We start from the raw sequence: 16,191 nt of genomic DNA on the forward strand, positions 1-16,191 counted from the left end.
TCTCTCTCTCTCTCTCTCTCTCTCTCTGCTGGGTGAACAAACATTGTCTTCTTTTTTTTTTTTTTTTTTTGGCCACACTGCACAGCTTGCGGGATCTTAGTTCTCTGACCAGGGATTGAACCCACGCCCTTGGCAATGAAAGCATGGGATCCTAACCACTGGACCACCAGGGAATTCCCCAAACACTGTCTTCTAAATAGACGTTAGGCTGGCCTTCAGGTACAGGAGAGCAGGGTCTACTGATCGAGTCGTTTTCGTCAGTACCTGCTCTGAACCTAACACAATGAAAGAAGAATAAAAGTTTAAAAAAACCCAGTAAGAACTAAGATCTTCGGGTGCTTCTGATGTGTAACCCAAGGCTGTCTCCCTTATGCTTCCAGAAGCCCTGCAGCAGTGTTGCGACCTCTCCCAGCTCTGGTTCCGAGAATTCTTCCTGGAGTTAACCATGGGCCGGCGAATCCAGTTCCCTATTGAGATGTCCATGCCCTGGATTCTAACAGACCATATCCTGGAAACCAAAGAACCTTCTATGATGGAGTAAGAGGCAGGGTTGGGCCAGCAAGGAGGTTCCCGAGGTGCAGGTAGAGGGCAGTTTGCCAGCCAGCGAGCCCTGTTCTTTCCAGAACTTTCCAGATGAGGCAGTGTGCCCCACCCAGGATCAAATCACCACCAGATGTGACTCAGCCTTGCAGAAAAGTTCAGAAACCTACCAGCCCAGCTGTCCTTCCTAGGTTCATAACAGCCACGCTGGGAAAATTATCATCTCTGGGGATAGGGAAGCTAATGGCCTTAACGGCCACCAGATTTCTTTTAGTCCCAGACTAATTTTTTTCAGGCCTTGCATTTATTAACATCATGGACTTTGCTTTCTGTGGGCAGACAGTAAAGTAAGTCATTCCTAAGTGGAGGCTGGAAACATCCTAGACCCTGAAAGGGTCTCTTTTTCCTAACTCTGAATTTGTTCACCCAGCTGTTCATATTTCCTAAGCAAGTTTAAATCTGCCTGCCTTAAGAGAGATCATTAGTGAGCTCCTGGCCGTTGTTTTTCCCTCTTCAGATACGTCCTCTACCCTTTGGATCTGTACAACGACAGCGCCTACTATGCTCTGACTAAGTTTAAAAAGCAGTTCCTGTACGATGAGATCGAAGCTGAGGCAAGTCATTGCTTCTCCCTTTGTTCTTATAATCGTGTTCCAAGAGCCTGGACTTCTCAGGTCTCTAGCTGGGCACAGAGTGGGGTGTCTTAGTCCATTTGGGCTGCTGTAATGAAATACCACAGACTGCGGGGCCTATAAACAACAGGAATGTATTTCTCACAGTTCTGGAGGCTAGAAGTCTGAGATCAGGGTGCCAACCTGGTCAGGGGAGGGCCCTCTTCTGGGTCCCAGACTTCTTGCCATGTCCTTATATGGTGGACGGGGCCAGGGAGCTCTCTGGGTCTCTTTTATAAGAGCACTGACCCCATTCATAAAGGCTCCATCCTCGTGACCTCATCACCTCCCAAAGGCCCCACCTCCTAATTCCATCACCTTTGGGGGTTAGGATTTCAACACATGAATTTTGGGGGGACACAAACATTCAGACCATAGCATGGGAGATCAGTGACTTGCTTTGGACACTGACCTTTATAAACATCATTATCATCAGAAGGGACCTAGAACAGGATGTTAGTCTTTCTTTTTCAGATGTTCAGGGATGGCAAACTTGAGAACTGTATGGGTAAAATGAATTTCTAATGGGTCTTTTACAGTTGGATTAATTGGCTAATAATAATAACAGTAGTGCTACCTATCAATTATTATATGTTTACCATTTGCCAGGTATAGTACTAAGCACTTTATGGACATTTTAAATAGTCTTTACAGTAATTTAAGAAGTGTATGCTACTGTCTATTTTACAGATAATAAATCTTAGAGTGTTCAAGTATCATTACCTCCACATCACACAGCTTATAGAGTCTCATTCTAGTACTGGTAGCATGGAAATAGCCATCCTCTCACCTATGAAGCTGTTGAATGGTCGCTCAAGGGCTTTATTTCTGAAATCGTCAGGAAAGGCTGGGATATGCTGCAGTTACAGACAATCACACATTCTTAGTAGCTTGGGACCAAAGGTTCATTTCTCCATTGCATGTTGGCGGGAGGCTCTGTTCTATGTAGTCTTTAATCTGGGACCCATCTGGGATATTCACTAGTTGCCATGGCAGGGGGATGTGTCAGGGTGAATCATACTCTGATACTTAAAGCTTCCACCTGGAAGTGACACATGTCATTGGTCAAAGCAAGTCTCATGGCAGTGCCTCCTTTCAAAGAGGAGCGAGGAAGTGCAGTCCTACCACGGGCCAGCAAGGACCAGAAACGGGATCAGCAGTGCTAAGGACTATGAAATATCTCAATTGTGTCATCTGGAAATTGGAATGAGAGTCTCTGCTCCACCTAAGTACATGGGATTATATAAACGTAGAATGAGGCCAATTTTCACACAAATATAAGGCATTCTTATTTATAAAGGAAAGATGTAAGTGTCTTAGGACAAGCATTACCACCAAATTCGTTTGAAAGTTTATGTATTTCAAAGAAAATCTAGTACAGATGCTGCTTTATTTCTAAATCTTCCAGTTGCTATGGGAGTTGAAAACCTTGATGGACCCCAATGCAAGTCTATCCTGTTTGTCTCCTGAGCAGTACACAAACTTGGAAAGGAAGATTCCAGTAGACAAGTTAATTGGTTGCATCACAGCTTGGACAGGTCCATTTTCCAATAAGATTTTAGGTAGTCATGTTCTCCAACAGGTTGAAAACAAAAATTCTAGAGTGTCATATGTCCAAGTGACATTTTAAAAATAAATGTAGGGGCTTCCCTGGTGGCGCAGTGGTTGAGAGTCCGCCTGCCGATGCAGGGGACACGGGTTCACGCCCCGGTCCGGGAGGATCCCACGTGCCGCGGAGCGGCTGGGCCCGTGAGCCATGGCCGCTGAGCCTGCGCGTCCGCAGCCTGTGCTCTGCAACGGGAGAGGCCACAGCAGTGAGAGGCCCGCGTACCGCAAAAAAAAAAAAAAAAGTAAAGAAAGCACACAGATAAGCCCTGGATAACACTGGAGGCCATGGAGCAGAAGTATAGATTGAGACCCCGAGCTCATGGCCTGCCCCCCTTTCTCTTCCCATCTTCAGACTCTGTTCTGAACCAGGAAGGGCCTATGTGTGGATACCCAAGCTTTGTCTCCCTCCTGTGCCCCTTGGCCAACCCCAGGCCCTAGGGGTACACACACCTGCAGTACAGTGCTCTCTCAGGGAGGAGCCCAGGGAAAAGAACACACAGGGCCTGGAAGGGACTTGGGCTCTTTGGGCAAGAATATTCAAAGCTGGGTATAGAAGGGGGGCATGAGTTGGGCACCCCACCCTGGATCCTACGGGTCCTTTGCCTGAAGGAGGCCCCCTTAGGGATCCTTGAAGCTCAGACTCCAGGGCAGAGGCCTTGGTTACGTGCATGTGAGGACAATACTGCACACAGCACTGTGTTTTTATGTTCAGAATAACATTTAGTGTGTAAAATAAAAGATATGAAAGCTCTTTGAATAAAGAGTTAACCTTATGGAACTGGGAGTTTGGTGCAAAAAGGATTGAAGATTAATCACCTAAATACAGTCTATTTCCTTTGAATTTATACTGTTACCCTGCTACTATCAGAGCCCATCTCTTTAACGCCCCACCTTTGGCCGTTCCCTGCTCTTGCCATCATTGGAGGATTTGCTTTCGATCCTCTATGTCTGCTGTGAACTTTCTTCTCACCTCAGCATCACATTCTGCCACTGACGTGATGAAACACTGAAAAGGCAAGACGGTCTCTTATTCATTAAAAACCAAAGATTTTTAAGCAAACTGGTTTTAAAAAGGTTTTTAAATTTTTAATGACCATCAACTTCTTCATTTGCAAAGCAAGGTAAAGTAAAATAAAAGGAAAAGACAAGAAATTCTATTGGGAGAGATGAGGGGACTGATACGTATAATTACAGGATGTGAAGCCCTATCTGGCGTCCCCCTGGGCAGGCACCTTGTAACAGCCAGGAGGGGACCAGTGGGGACAGTGGTTCCTCAACAGCTTTTTGAATTTTGCTTTCTTTGTGCCTGGTTGAGGACCTTGAGAGCAAGAGACCAGACTTCTCAAACTTAGTTGGCCACAGAATCTTCTTTTTTTTTTTCCTGCAAAGCATCTTGCTTCACCTCACACTTCAGGCAGTCCTGCACCACTGCACCCTTCAGTTGCTGAAATTTCTCTAATAAAGCCGGACAGACACCATTGACATTTCCTGCTTCTTCTTCACCAGGTGAACCTGTGTTTTGATCAGTTTGTCTACAAGCTGGCGGACCAGATCTTTGCTTACTACAAAGCAATGGCTGGCAGGTATGAGAGCCCCAGGGCTATGTGCAGTAAAGCTTCCTAAGATTGCCACCTGGAAGGCAAGGTTCTCTGTTGCAAAACCTCCCTTCTCCTTTAGGACCTAAGGAAATCTGAGTGATTCCGTGGGCCTGGATTCAGTGCTAGAATGTAGGAGAAAGGAAAATAGGCAGATGTGGTGCTAGATCTCATGGAGCTTACAGTCTAGTGAGGAAAACAGACATTAATAAAAACTACTGAATGCACAGTGTCAAGGGAGGTTCCTACGAAGGACAAGCTAATGGGAATATATGACAGTTAAACCTGAACTAGTCTTTGGGATGGGTAACTGGAAGGGCTGTCCCGAGAAAGTAACCTTTGAGTTCACATCTGAAGTTGATAGGACTTGATTAAGTAAAACTGGGTGAAGAGTAGGGCTAGAAATTGCAGGCAAAACAAACTACTTGTGCAGAGTCCCTGTGGCAGAAGCATAAGATGAAGAGCATGCCTACTTCTACTTTGTAGGGCTGTTGAGAGGATTAATGTGAATTAGTACACGTAAATGTCTCATTCACGGACCACAGAGTGGGCAGGCTGCATGGTAAAGCTGGGCAGGTAGGCAGGGCCCAGGTCTTGCGGCCTTGTAGGCATTTGTCCTAGGAGTGGAACACCATGGGATAGTTTCCACAGTATGACAGTGACCCAGTTTGATTTTTATTTTTAGAAGTTTGATCTTTTAAAAACATTAAACTGTAGAGAACGGATTGGAGGTGAGCAAGAATGGGAGTATGAAGGCCAGACAGAAGGCCAAGGAAGAGGAGAGGTCTGGGCATATGCCAAGTTTTACAGGCTCATTGGTATTGTCAGTATGGGTTGATTTAGACCCCTGAGAATTCCTGGGTTCGAGGAACCCATAATAGTACTGGTCAAAAAAACCCTGCCTACATAGGTAGATAGATAGATAGATAGAGATAGAGATATTTCCCTTTTTATTGGAAATCCCAATGTACCAACCAGTAGTTTCAAGGATTGTTACTTTTTTTCCCTACAATAAAAATTTGCTTTGTTTTGCTTTCAACAACTTGAGTTGTTCTGATGGAGTTCAGACAGGAGGTGGTATACAGATGCACAAGTGTCTGTTAACACAGAATGTGCATTAAATGAAGTGAATGGCTCTTAAGGATGTAAACTATAGAAAGCATATGCATAGGGTTTCAGGGAAAGCACAGAGAACACAGCCTTTCACAAAGGAGTCACTTCACAAGTGTCTGGATTGAATTGCATGGGGTTCTAACAATGAGTGGGCTTCCAGCTTCTGTAAGATAATTTTCAAATATGCTGGTCCATTGTCTGTGTAAACAAACTCAGACTTGTCAAACCCTGGGTCTTCTATATATTTAATTTACAAAATATCCTTATCTGAAATAGGAATCTTAATCTGTATCCCTCCTTATAAGATTAGTGGTTTGTCAAAGATACGGGAAGTTGGGGGAGATTGCGAGAAGTTGGGAGAGTCAGAGAGCACAGGAGGGACAGAGTGATCTAGATCATTGCTGTCCATCAGAAATATAATGCAATCACAAATGTTGGGTCACAGATGTAATTGTAAACGTTTTAGTAGCCATATTTTAAAAATTAATTTAATACTATATTTTATATAATCCATTATATCTAAAATATTATAATTTCAACATGTAACCAATAAAAAGTTATTAAGGAAATAGCTTTCAATGTTTTTTTCCTAAGTCTTCAACATCTAGTGTGTATTTTATACTAATAGCACATCTCAGCTTGGACCCGCCACATTTCAGGTGCTTAGTAGACTCACCTGGTGGGTGGCTGATGTATTGGACAGTGTAGATTTAGATGATGTCACTTTCCTGCTTAAAAACTTTCCGTGGCTTCAATTACATCTAGAAAACATCTAACCTCCTTACTGTGGCTTATATCGTCCCACATGGTCTGGCCCCTAGACTAACTTTATAAATTCATTTTTGCACCATACTCTCCAGCACACCTGCCCCATTTTTCCTTTTTCTCAACGTACCAAGCTAATCATGCCTGAAAGATTCTTCCCCCAGATCTTTCCATTTTTAGCATTTAGGTCTCTGTCCAACAGAACCTCTTTAGAGAGGCTTTCCCTGACCTCCTAACACAAAATGATCCTGTTTTATTATTTTCAGAGCACTTATTACTCTGCAATCCATGGCTCAGTGTAAAAGATCATAATAGAACATCTAATTCATAGGATTGTTGTGAGATTAAAAATGACTCTCTGCATGTACGTGTATGCCTGGTGAATAGTAAATACCATGCAGGTATTTACTGTTATCTGAAATTATTTTATTCCTCTGCCTATTTATTTATTATCAGTCTCTCTTTACTAGAACGTAAGCTCCATAAGGACAAGAACTTTGTATCCCCAGTACCTAGAATGTTTCCTGGGATATACTAAGCAGGGACTCAATTGCTTTTATGGTGAATGAATAAAAGCAAGAAAGCGTCTCAACTTCTGTGTCGCCTGCCTTTAACGCAGAAATTCTATTTCACATGTTGAGCTTTTTGGGCTGAAAAAAATTAGAAGAACTTTGCTCTAGATCAGAAAAAAAATATTTAAAATATATAAGAAAGCACTTCATGAGTAGATCCTGTGGTTTAAAATACACATGGCTGGGTGATTGATCACCATTCACCGTCATGTTTACTGGCCTTATTTCACTTTTATCCCTTCCAGTGTCCTGTTGGATAAACGTTTTAGGGCTGAATGTAAGAATTACGGAGTCATCATTCCATACCCACCATCCAACCGCTACGAAACGCTGTTGAAGCAGAGACACGTCCAGGTATGGTGACAGAGGTGGAATGGGCAGGAGAGAGGAACTGACGTTAGCCTAGAGATTGGAAATCTGGACTGCTTACCATCTTCCCTGGGTATTGCCCCGCGTGGGCTGCTGACCATGGATGTAACACCCCCTCAGAATCTTACAGTCAAGAGGCATTGGGCTTCCTTTGGTTCAAGTTCTAGCTTCTCAGCCCAGCTGCCATTCACCTCTGATGAGTAGCGGCCACCTTTGTCCTCCCATCATAAGCTGCAGCCCACCTCCTTCAGTCGAGACTAATGTTCAGAAATGGGTAAATCTACCCCTGAACAGGGCCCATTATGGTTTCTTTTTATGGAGTTAGTCTCTGTTAACATTTGACCCCAGATGTAGAGGAAATTCTGCCAGGAACTAGAAACATATCCCTGCTTAAAGATGTTCACGTGAGCCTGGCAGGCAAAAATAAGAGATGCTCCAGCAGACCTTGCATCCTACTCCTAAGCCCTGCTGTCAGCCACCCAGTGTTGAAATGGCCTTCATGCTGTGACCTCTGTGTGCTTATCCTGTGGTTCAAGTGTTTGTGGAGAAGACTTGGGTGAAGGGAAGCAGGGCTGAGACTGAGAAGATGCCCTGGATAAACAGGACAGGATTTACCCTGGAAGCCCTGGATATTCCCATTGCTCTGAGAAACCTAAGAAATGGAGAATCATAAGAGGAAAAAAACATTTTCACCTCTGCCAACAGTAAGGGCTCAAAGAGAGTTTTTCCTTCAGCCTCTCAGAAGATTACAGCTATCAGTTACCAGTGCAGCTAGAATTAGTCACAGGACATTAATCCTGAGGGCTCTGTGTGTGCTATAAGGAGCCTTAGTCAGTTGGTGGAAAATCTCTCCCCAAAGGGAAGCAGAAAAACTAAAATAGTTGAGAATAATCCTTGGGCACCTAGCAAAGTGCAGTACACACAACAGGTACTCAATAAATGTTCATTGCTATCTATGTAGCATCTGCAGTAATGCCCACGTGTACCCCAGTGGAAATTATCCTAAGCTATATTTTCCAGCCTGTAGTCAGCCTTTGTCCTCATGCTTTTAAATTCATCCCCATAAAGGTACACGGTAGGCCCTTGCTGGGGGGACTGCTACTCCCTGGTGACTCTGAACTGGGGCACAGGACGGATACAGGAAGAACTTCAAAGGTAGATTCAGGATGTCAGCAATGCATGGGGTACCAGAGTGTGTCCTGAGCCTCTTCCTACAGTCTGAATGCATCGTATTTTTCCTCAACTTTTTTTTTTTAATAGATCTTTATTGGAGTATAATTGCTTCACAATACTGTGTTAGTTCCTGTTGCACAACAAAGCGGATCAGCCATATGCATACACATGTCCCCATATCCCCTCCCTCCCACCCTCCCTATCCCACCCCTCTAGGTCATCGCAAAGCACCGAGCCGACCTCTCTGTGCTGTGCTGCTGCTTCCCACCAGCCAACTGTATTACATTCAGTAGTGTGTATATGTCCATGCTACTCTCACTTCGCCCCAGCTTCGCCCTCCCACCCCATGTCCTCAAGTCCATTTTCTGTGTCTACCTCTTTATTCCTGCCCTGCAAGTAAGTTCATCAGTACCTTTTTTTTTTTTGATTCCATATAAATGTGTTAGCATACAGTATTTGTTTTTCTCTTTCTGACTTACTTCACTCTGTACGACAGACTCTAGGTCCATCCACCTCACTACAAATAACTCAATTTCGTTTCTTTTTATGGCTGAGTAATATTACATTGTATATATGTGCCACATCTTCTTTATCCATTCATCTGTCAATAGACATTTAGGTTGGTTCCATGTCCTGGCTATTGTAAATAGTGCTGCCATGAACATCGTGGTACATGTCTCTATTTAAATTATGGTTTTCCCGGGTATATGCCCAGTAGTGGGATTGCTGGGTCATATGGCAGTTCTATTTTTAGTTTTTTAAGGAACCACCATACTGTTTCCCATAGTGGTTGTATCAGTATACATTCCCACCAACTGTGCAGGAGGGTTCCCTTTTCACCACACTCTTGCCAGCATTTATTGGTTCTGGATTTTTTAATAACGGCCATTCTGACCTGCGTGAAGTGATACCTCATTGTAGTTTTGACTTGCATTTCTCTAATGATTAGTGATGTTGAGCATCCTTTCATGTATTTGTTGGCAATCTGTATATCTTCTTTGGAGAAATGTCTATTTAGGTCTTCTGCCCATTTTTGGATTGGGTTGTTTGTTTTTTTGATATTGAGCTGCATGAGCTGCCTGTATATTTGAGAGATTATTCCTTTCTCAGTTGCTTCGTTTGCAAATATTTTCTCCCATTCTGAGGGTTGTCTTTTTGTCTTGTTTATGGTTTCCTTTGCTGTGCAAAAGCTTTTTAAGTTTCATTAGGTCCCATTTGTTTATTTTTATTTCCATTTCTCTAGGAGGTGGGTCAAAAAGGATCTTGCTGTGATGTATGTCATCTAGTGTTCTGCCTATGTTTTCCTCGGAGAGTTTTATAGTGTCTGGCCTTACACCAAGGCCTTTAAGCCATTTTGAGTTTATTTTTGTGTATGGTGTTAGTGTGTGTTCTAATTTCATTCTTTTACATGTAGCTGTCCAGTTTTCCCAGCACCACTTATTGAAGAGGCTGTCTTTTCTCCATTGTATATTCTCACCTTCTGTATCAAAGATAACGTGACCATATGTGTGTGGGTTTATCTCTGGGCTTTCTATCCTGTTCCATTGATCTATACTTCTGTTTTTGTGCCAGTCCCATACTGTCTTGATTACTGTAGCTTTGTAGTATAGTCTGAAGTCAGGGAGCCTGATTCCTCCAGCTCTGTTTTTCTTTCTCAAGATTGATTTGGCTATTCAGGGTCTTTTGTGTTTCCATACAAATTGTGAAATTTTTTGTTCTAGTTCTGTGAAAAATGCCAGTGGTAATTTGATAGGTATTGCATTGAATCTGTAGATTGCTTTGGGTATACAGTGATTTTCACAATGTTGATTCTTCCAATTGAAGAACATGGTATATCTCTCCATCTGTTTGTAACATCTTTAATTTCTTTAATCAGTGTCTTATAGTTTTCTGCATACAGGTTTTTTGTCCCCTTAGGTAGGTTTATTCCTAGGTATTTTGTTTTTAGTTGCAATGGTAAATGGGAGTGTTTCCTTATTTCTTTTTCTGATTTTTCATCATCAGTGTATAGGAATGCAAGAGATTTCTGAGCATTAATTTTGTATCCTGCAACTTTACCAAATTCATTGATTAGCTCTAGTAGTTTTCTGGTAGCATCTTTGGGATTCTCTAAGTATGGTATCATGTCATCTGCAAACAGTGACAGTTTTACTTCTTCTTTTCCGATTTGGATTCCTTTTATTTCTTTTCTTCTCTGATTGCTAAAACTTCCAAAACTATGTTGAATAGTAGTGTTGAAAGTGGGCAACCTTGTCTTATTCCTGATCTTAGTGGAAATGGTTTCAGTTTTTCACCATTGAGAATGATGTTGGCTGTGGGTTTGTCATATATGGCCTTTATTGTGTTGAGGTAAGTTCCCTCTATGGCTACTTTCTGGAGGGTTTTTATCATAAATGGGTGTTGAATTTTGTTGAAAGCTTTTTTTGCATCTATTGAGATGATCATATGGTTTTTATCCTTCAGTTTGTTAATATGGTTTATCACATTGACTGATTTGCGTATATTGAAGAATCCTTGCATTCCTGGGATAAACCCCACTTGATCATGGTGTATGTTCCTTTTAATGTGCTTTGGATTTTGTTTGCTAGTATTTTGTTGAGGATCTTTGTATCTATGTTCATCAGTGATATTGGTCTGTAGTTTTCTTTTTTTGTGACATCTTTGTCTGCTTTTGGTATCAGGGTGATGGTGGCCTCGTAGAATGAGTTTGGGAGTGTTCCTCCCTCTGCTATATTTTGGAAGAGTTTGAGAAGGATAGGTGTTAGCTCTTCTCTAAACGTTTGATGGAATTCACCTGTGAATCCATCTGGTCCTGGGCATTTGTTTTTGGAAGATTTTTAATCACAGTTTCAACTTCAGTGCTTGTGATTGGTCTGTTTATATTTCCTGTTTATTCCTGATTCAGTCTCAGGAGGTTGTGCTTTTCTAAGAATTTGTCCATTTTTTCCAGATTGTCCATTTTATTGGCATATAGTTGCTTGTGGTAATCCCTCAGGATCCTTTGTATTTCTGCAGTGTCAGTTGTTACTTCCTTTTCATTTCTGATTCTATTGATCTGAATCTTCTCCCTTTTTTTCTTGATGAGTCTGGCTATTGGTTTATCAATTTTGTTTATCTTCTCAAAGAACCAGCTTTTAGTTTTATTGATCTTAGCTATTGTTTCCTTCATTTCTTTTTCATTTATTTCTGATCTGATCTTTATGATCTCTTTCCTTCTGCTAACTGGGGGTTTTTTGTTCTTCTTTCCCTAATTGCTTTAGGTGTAAGGTTAGGTTGTTTATTTGAGATGTTTCCTGTTTATTGAGGTAGGATTGTATTGCTATAAACTTCCCTCTTAGAACTGCTTTTGTTGCATCCCATTGGTTTTGGGTCATCATGTTTTCATTGTCATTTGTTTCTATGTATTTTTTGATTTCCTCTTTGATTTCTTCTGTGATCTCTTGGTTATTTAGTAGTGTATTGTTTAGCCTCCATGTGTTTGTATTTTTCCACAGATTTTTTCCTGTAATTGATATTTAGTCTCATAGCATTGTGGTCGGAAGAGATACTTGATATGATTTCAGTTTTCTTAAATTTACCAAGGCTTGATTTGTCACCCAGGATACAATTTATCCTGGAGAATGTCCCATGAGCACTTGAGAAGAAAGTGTATTCTGTTGTTTTGGATGGAATGTCCTTTAAATACCTATTAAGTCCATCTTGTTTAATGTATCATTTAAAGCTTGTGTTTCCTTATTTATTTTCATTTTGGATGACCTGCCCATTGGTGAAAGTGGGGTGTTAACGTCCCCTACTATGATTGTGTTACTGTCGATTTCCCCTTTTATGACTGTTAGCATTTGCCTTCTGTATTGAGGTGCTCCTATGTTGGGTGCATAAATATTTACAATTGTTATACCTTCTTCTTGGATTGATCCCTTGATCATTATGTAGTGTCCTTCTTTGTCTCTTGTAATAGTCTTTATTTTAAAGTCTGTTTTGTCAGATATGAGAATTGCTTCTCCAGCTTTCTTTTGATTTCCATTTGCTTGGAATATCTGTTTCCATCCCCTCACTTTTAGTCTCTATGTGTCCCTAGGTCTGAAGTGGGTCTCTTGTAGACAGCATATATATGGGTCTTGTTTTTGTATCCATTCAGCCAGTCTATGTCTTTTGGTTGGAGCATTTAATCCATTTACATTTAAGGATATTATCGATATGTATGCTCCTATTACCATTTTCTTAACTGTTTTGGGTTTTTTATTGTAGGTGTTTTTCCTTCTCTTGTGTTTTCTGCCTAGAGAAGTTCCTTTAGCGTTTGTTGTAAAGCTGGTTTGGTGGCCCAGCACCACTTACTGAAGAGGCTGTCTTTTCTCCATTGTATGTTCTTGCCTCCTTTGTTGTAAATTAGGTGCCGCTATGTGCATGGGTTTATCTCTGGGCATTCTATCTTGTAGCATTGATCTAATTTTCTGTTTTTGTACCAGTACCATACTGTCTTGATTACTGTAGCTTTGTGGTACCGTTTGAAGTTGGGGAGCCTGATTCCTCTAACTCCGTTTTTCTTTCTCAAGATTTCTTTGGCTATTTGGGGTCTTTTGTGTTTCCATATCAATTGTAAAATTTTTTGTTCTAATTCTGTGAAAAATGCCAGTGGTAGTTTGATAGGGATTGCATTGAATCTGTAGATTGCTTTGGGTAGTCTAATCATTTTCACCATATTGATTCTTCCAATCCAAGAACATGGTATATTTCTCCATCTGTTTATGTCATCTTTGATTTGTTTCATCACTGTTTTATAGTTTTCTGAGTACATGTCTTTCGCCTCCTGAGGCAGGTTTATTCCTAGGTATTTTACTCTTTTTGTTGCAGTAGTAAATGGGAATGTTTCCTTAATTTCTCTTTCTGATTTTTCATTGTTGGTCTATAGGAATGCCAGAGATTTCTGTGCATTCATTTTGTATCCTGCAACCTTACCAAATTCGTTGATAAGCACTAGTAGTTTTCTGGTGGCATCTTTAGGATTTTCTGTGTATAGTATCATGTCATTGGCAAACAGTGACAGTTTTACTTCTTCTTTTCCAATTTGGATTACTTTTGTTTCTTTTTCTTCTCTGACTGCTCAAAACTCTATTGAATAAGAGTGGTGAGAGTGGACATCCTTGTCTTGTTCCTGATCTTAGTGGAAATGCTTTCAGTTTTTCACCATTGAGTATGATGCTTGCTGTGGGTTTGTCATATATGGTCTTTATTATGTTGAGGTACGTTCCCTCTATGCCCATATTCTGGAGAGTTTTTAACATAAATGGGTGTTGAATTTTGTCAAAAGCTTTTTCTGCATCTATTGAGGTGATCATATGTTTTTTATTCCTTAATTTGTTAATGAGGTATATCACATTGATTTGCGTATATTGAAGAATCCTTGCATCCCTGAGATAAATCCCAGTTGATCATGGTGTATGAGCCTTTTAATGTGCTGTTGGATTCTGTTTGCTGGTATTTTGTTCAGGATTTTGACATCTGTGTTTATCAAAGAATAACACAGTAAACAAACAGATATACTTTGTAGCCAGATTCATGATTATTCATGTTTTAACCACATTTGATTCACTTTCTTTTTCTCATATATGTGTTTTTTCTCTCTCATAAATATAGTAAGTGTAGTTTAAATATATGTTTATAGTATATATAATTTAAAAAACATATTTATATATAAATATTAGGTTGACCAAAATGTTTGTAACATCCTATGGAAAAATACCAAATGAACTTTTTGGCTAACCCACTATAATAAAATATATATTTTAATATACATACTTTTTTCTTAGCCAGTTGAGAGTAAGTTGGAGACATATGACACTTTACCGCTGATACCTCAGTGTGTATCTCCTAAGAACAAGGACATTCTTTCATCATCCAAATAGAATTATCATACTCAGGAAATTTAATAATACTATTTTCTTCATAGAGTCCCTATTTGTCCCGGCCATGTTGTTTATAATTTTAATACAATTTCCTATCAATGCATTGCATTTAGTTGTCATGTGCCTGTGTAAACAAACCATAAGTAACCTTGTATCTCTCCCTCTGTCTCTCTCTCTTCTATGCAGCTGTTGGGTAGATCAATTGACTTGAACAGACTCATTACCCAGCGCATCTCTGCCGCCATGTATAAATCCTTGGACCAGGCCATCAGCCGCTTTGAGAGTGAGGACCTGACCTCCATCGTGGTAAGAGATGGGGGCCCTTGTGAGTTCTGCTCTGGGACTCCTCAGACTAGAAGCCTCATTGGGGGTTGTTGTTAGCCCGGTACTGAGCTAGTTACAGAGAAGCAATGGGTCTCTTTCTCATCTGAATGAGACGGGAAAAAAAAAAAGATTTAAAAAGAATAAGAATAATCTTACCTTCCTGGTTGCCTAGAGAATGGGAGTGGAGGGGGCGTCTTGAGATCTCGAGAAATGGCCAGCCCTGGGGCACAGCTGCTTGTCCTTTAGGATCCTACAGCTCTGTAAAGTAGCTGGGTGGTCCTAACAAACCAGGGAAGGTTACACAGCAGCGTCAGCTTCGTGGGTGTGCAGTAGTATAGAGCCCACAGAGGCTCTTCACAGGTTTAATGCTCTGCTGTCACCATCTTGGAATTCTTAATCATTTTCTAACAAGGGTCCCCACATTTTCATTTTGTGCTGGGACGTGCAAATTATATAGTTATTCCTGATGCACAAGCATGGGACAGGCCTGCTACCTTCTTTTATTAGTCAGCAATTTGAACTACTCTCTGCTAATTCTTTCCAAGAATTAGAATAACTTGATTGATCAATCTTTCGGTGAATCAAAGGAAGCTTTTAACGCTTCAAAAGCAGATGAGTAGAAGGAATGAGAGAAGTAGAAAATCACCATTAGAACACCACAGTAGTAATGGTTGCAGGCAGGATCCAATAACAGATGCTAAAATTAGCGGGCAGAACTTTGCGAAGAGTATTTTATGATTCTTCTTATTATGAGGTTTCTAGAATAGTGAGGTTTATAGAGACAGAAAGTACAGTGGTGTTTGCCAAGGAATAGGGAGTTAGTGCTTAATGGGTACAGAGGTTCAGTTGGGGAGATAAGAAGTTCTGGAGGTGGATGGTAGTGATGGTGGCACAACAATATGAATGTATCTAACCCTAATTTAAAAAGGGTTAAAATGGTAAATTTTATGTTATCTGTATTTCACCAAAGTTTTAAAATTACTCAAATTACTCAAAAATTTTAAAAATACTTAGAGAAGAAAAAGCATTCTTACATAGTGTCGAATTATCTCCTTTAAGGTATTTATTAATTGCAAAGGGAAGAATACTAATTTTACAATGGGGAAATCTAGCAGACACCATCTTTTTTTTTTTTTTTGCAGAATACTTGTTATATTTATGTTTTCTCTTTTTTTTAACATCTTTATTGGAGTAAATTGCTTTACAATGTTGTGTTAGTTTCTGCTGTATAACAAAGTGAATCAGCTATACATATACATATATCCCTATATCCCCTCCCTCTTGCGTCTCCCTCCCACCCTCCCTATCCCACCCCTCTAGGTGGTCACAAAGCACCGAGCTGATCTCCCTATGCTATGCGGCTGCTTCCCACTAGCTATCTATTTTACATTTGGTAGTGTATATATGTCCATGCCACTCTCTCACTTCGTCCCAGCTTACCCCTCCCCCTCCCCGTGTCCTTAAGTCCACTCTCTACGTCTGTGTCTTTATTCTTCTTCTGCCCCTAGGTTCTTCAGAATCTTTTTTCTTTTTTTTTTAGATTCCATATATATGTGTT

The 16,191-nt window shown here is 40.7% G+C and overlaps 1 protein-coding gene across 6 annotated transcripts in view; it reads left to right on the forward strand.

Moving 5' to 3' along the window:
- Positions 1-16,191, forward strand: part of CYFIP2 (cytoplasmic FMR1 interacting protein 2) — a 129,336-nt gene that overhangs the window by 56,936 nt on the left and 56,209 nt on the right. For all 6 annotated transcript variants that reach the window (XM_029217319.1, XM_029217322.1, XM_029217320.1 and 3 more), the window contains 5 exons: positions 381-537; positions 1,058-1,154; positions 4,326-4,402; positions 7,110-7,218; positions 14,496-14,615. In XM_029217319.1, the coding sequence (XP_029073152.1) occupies positions 381-537; positions 1,058-1,154; positions 4,326-4,402; positions 7,110-7,218; positions 14,496-14,615 (560 nt within the window). The remainder of the gene's footprint in view (positions 1-380; positions 538-1,057; positions 1,155-4,325; positions 4,403-7,109; positions 7,219-14,495; positions 14,616-16,191) is intronic.

The sequence above is a fragment of the Monodon monoceros genome, unplaced genomic scaffold (genome assembly GCF_005190385.1).
Source record: "Monodon monoceros isolate NGI ecotype Baffin Bay Population unplaced genomic scaffold, NGI_Narwhal_1 Super_Scaffold_12, whole genome shotgun sequence".
Taxonomy (NCBI): domain Eukaryota; kingdom Metazoa; phylum Chordata; class Mammalia; order Artiodactyla; family Monodontidae; genus Monodon; species Monodon monoceros.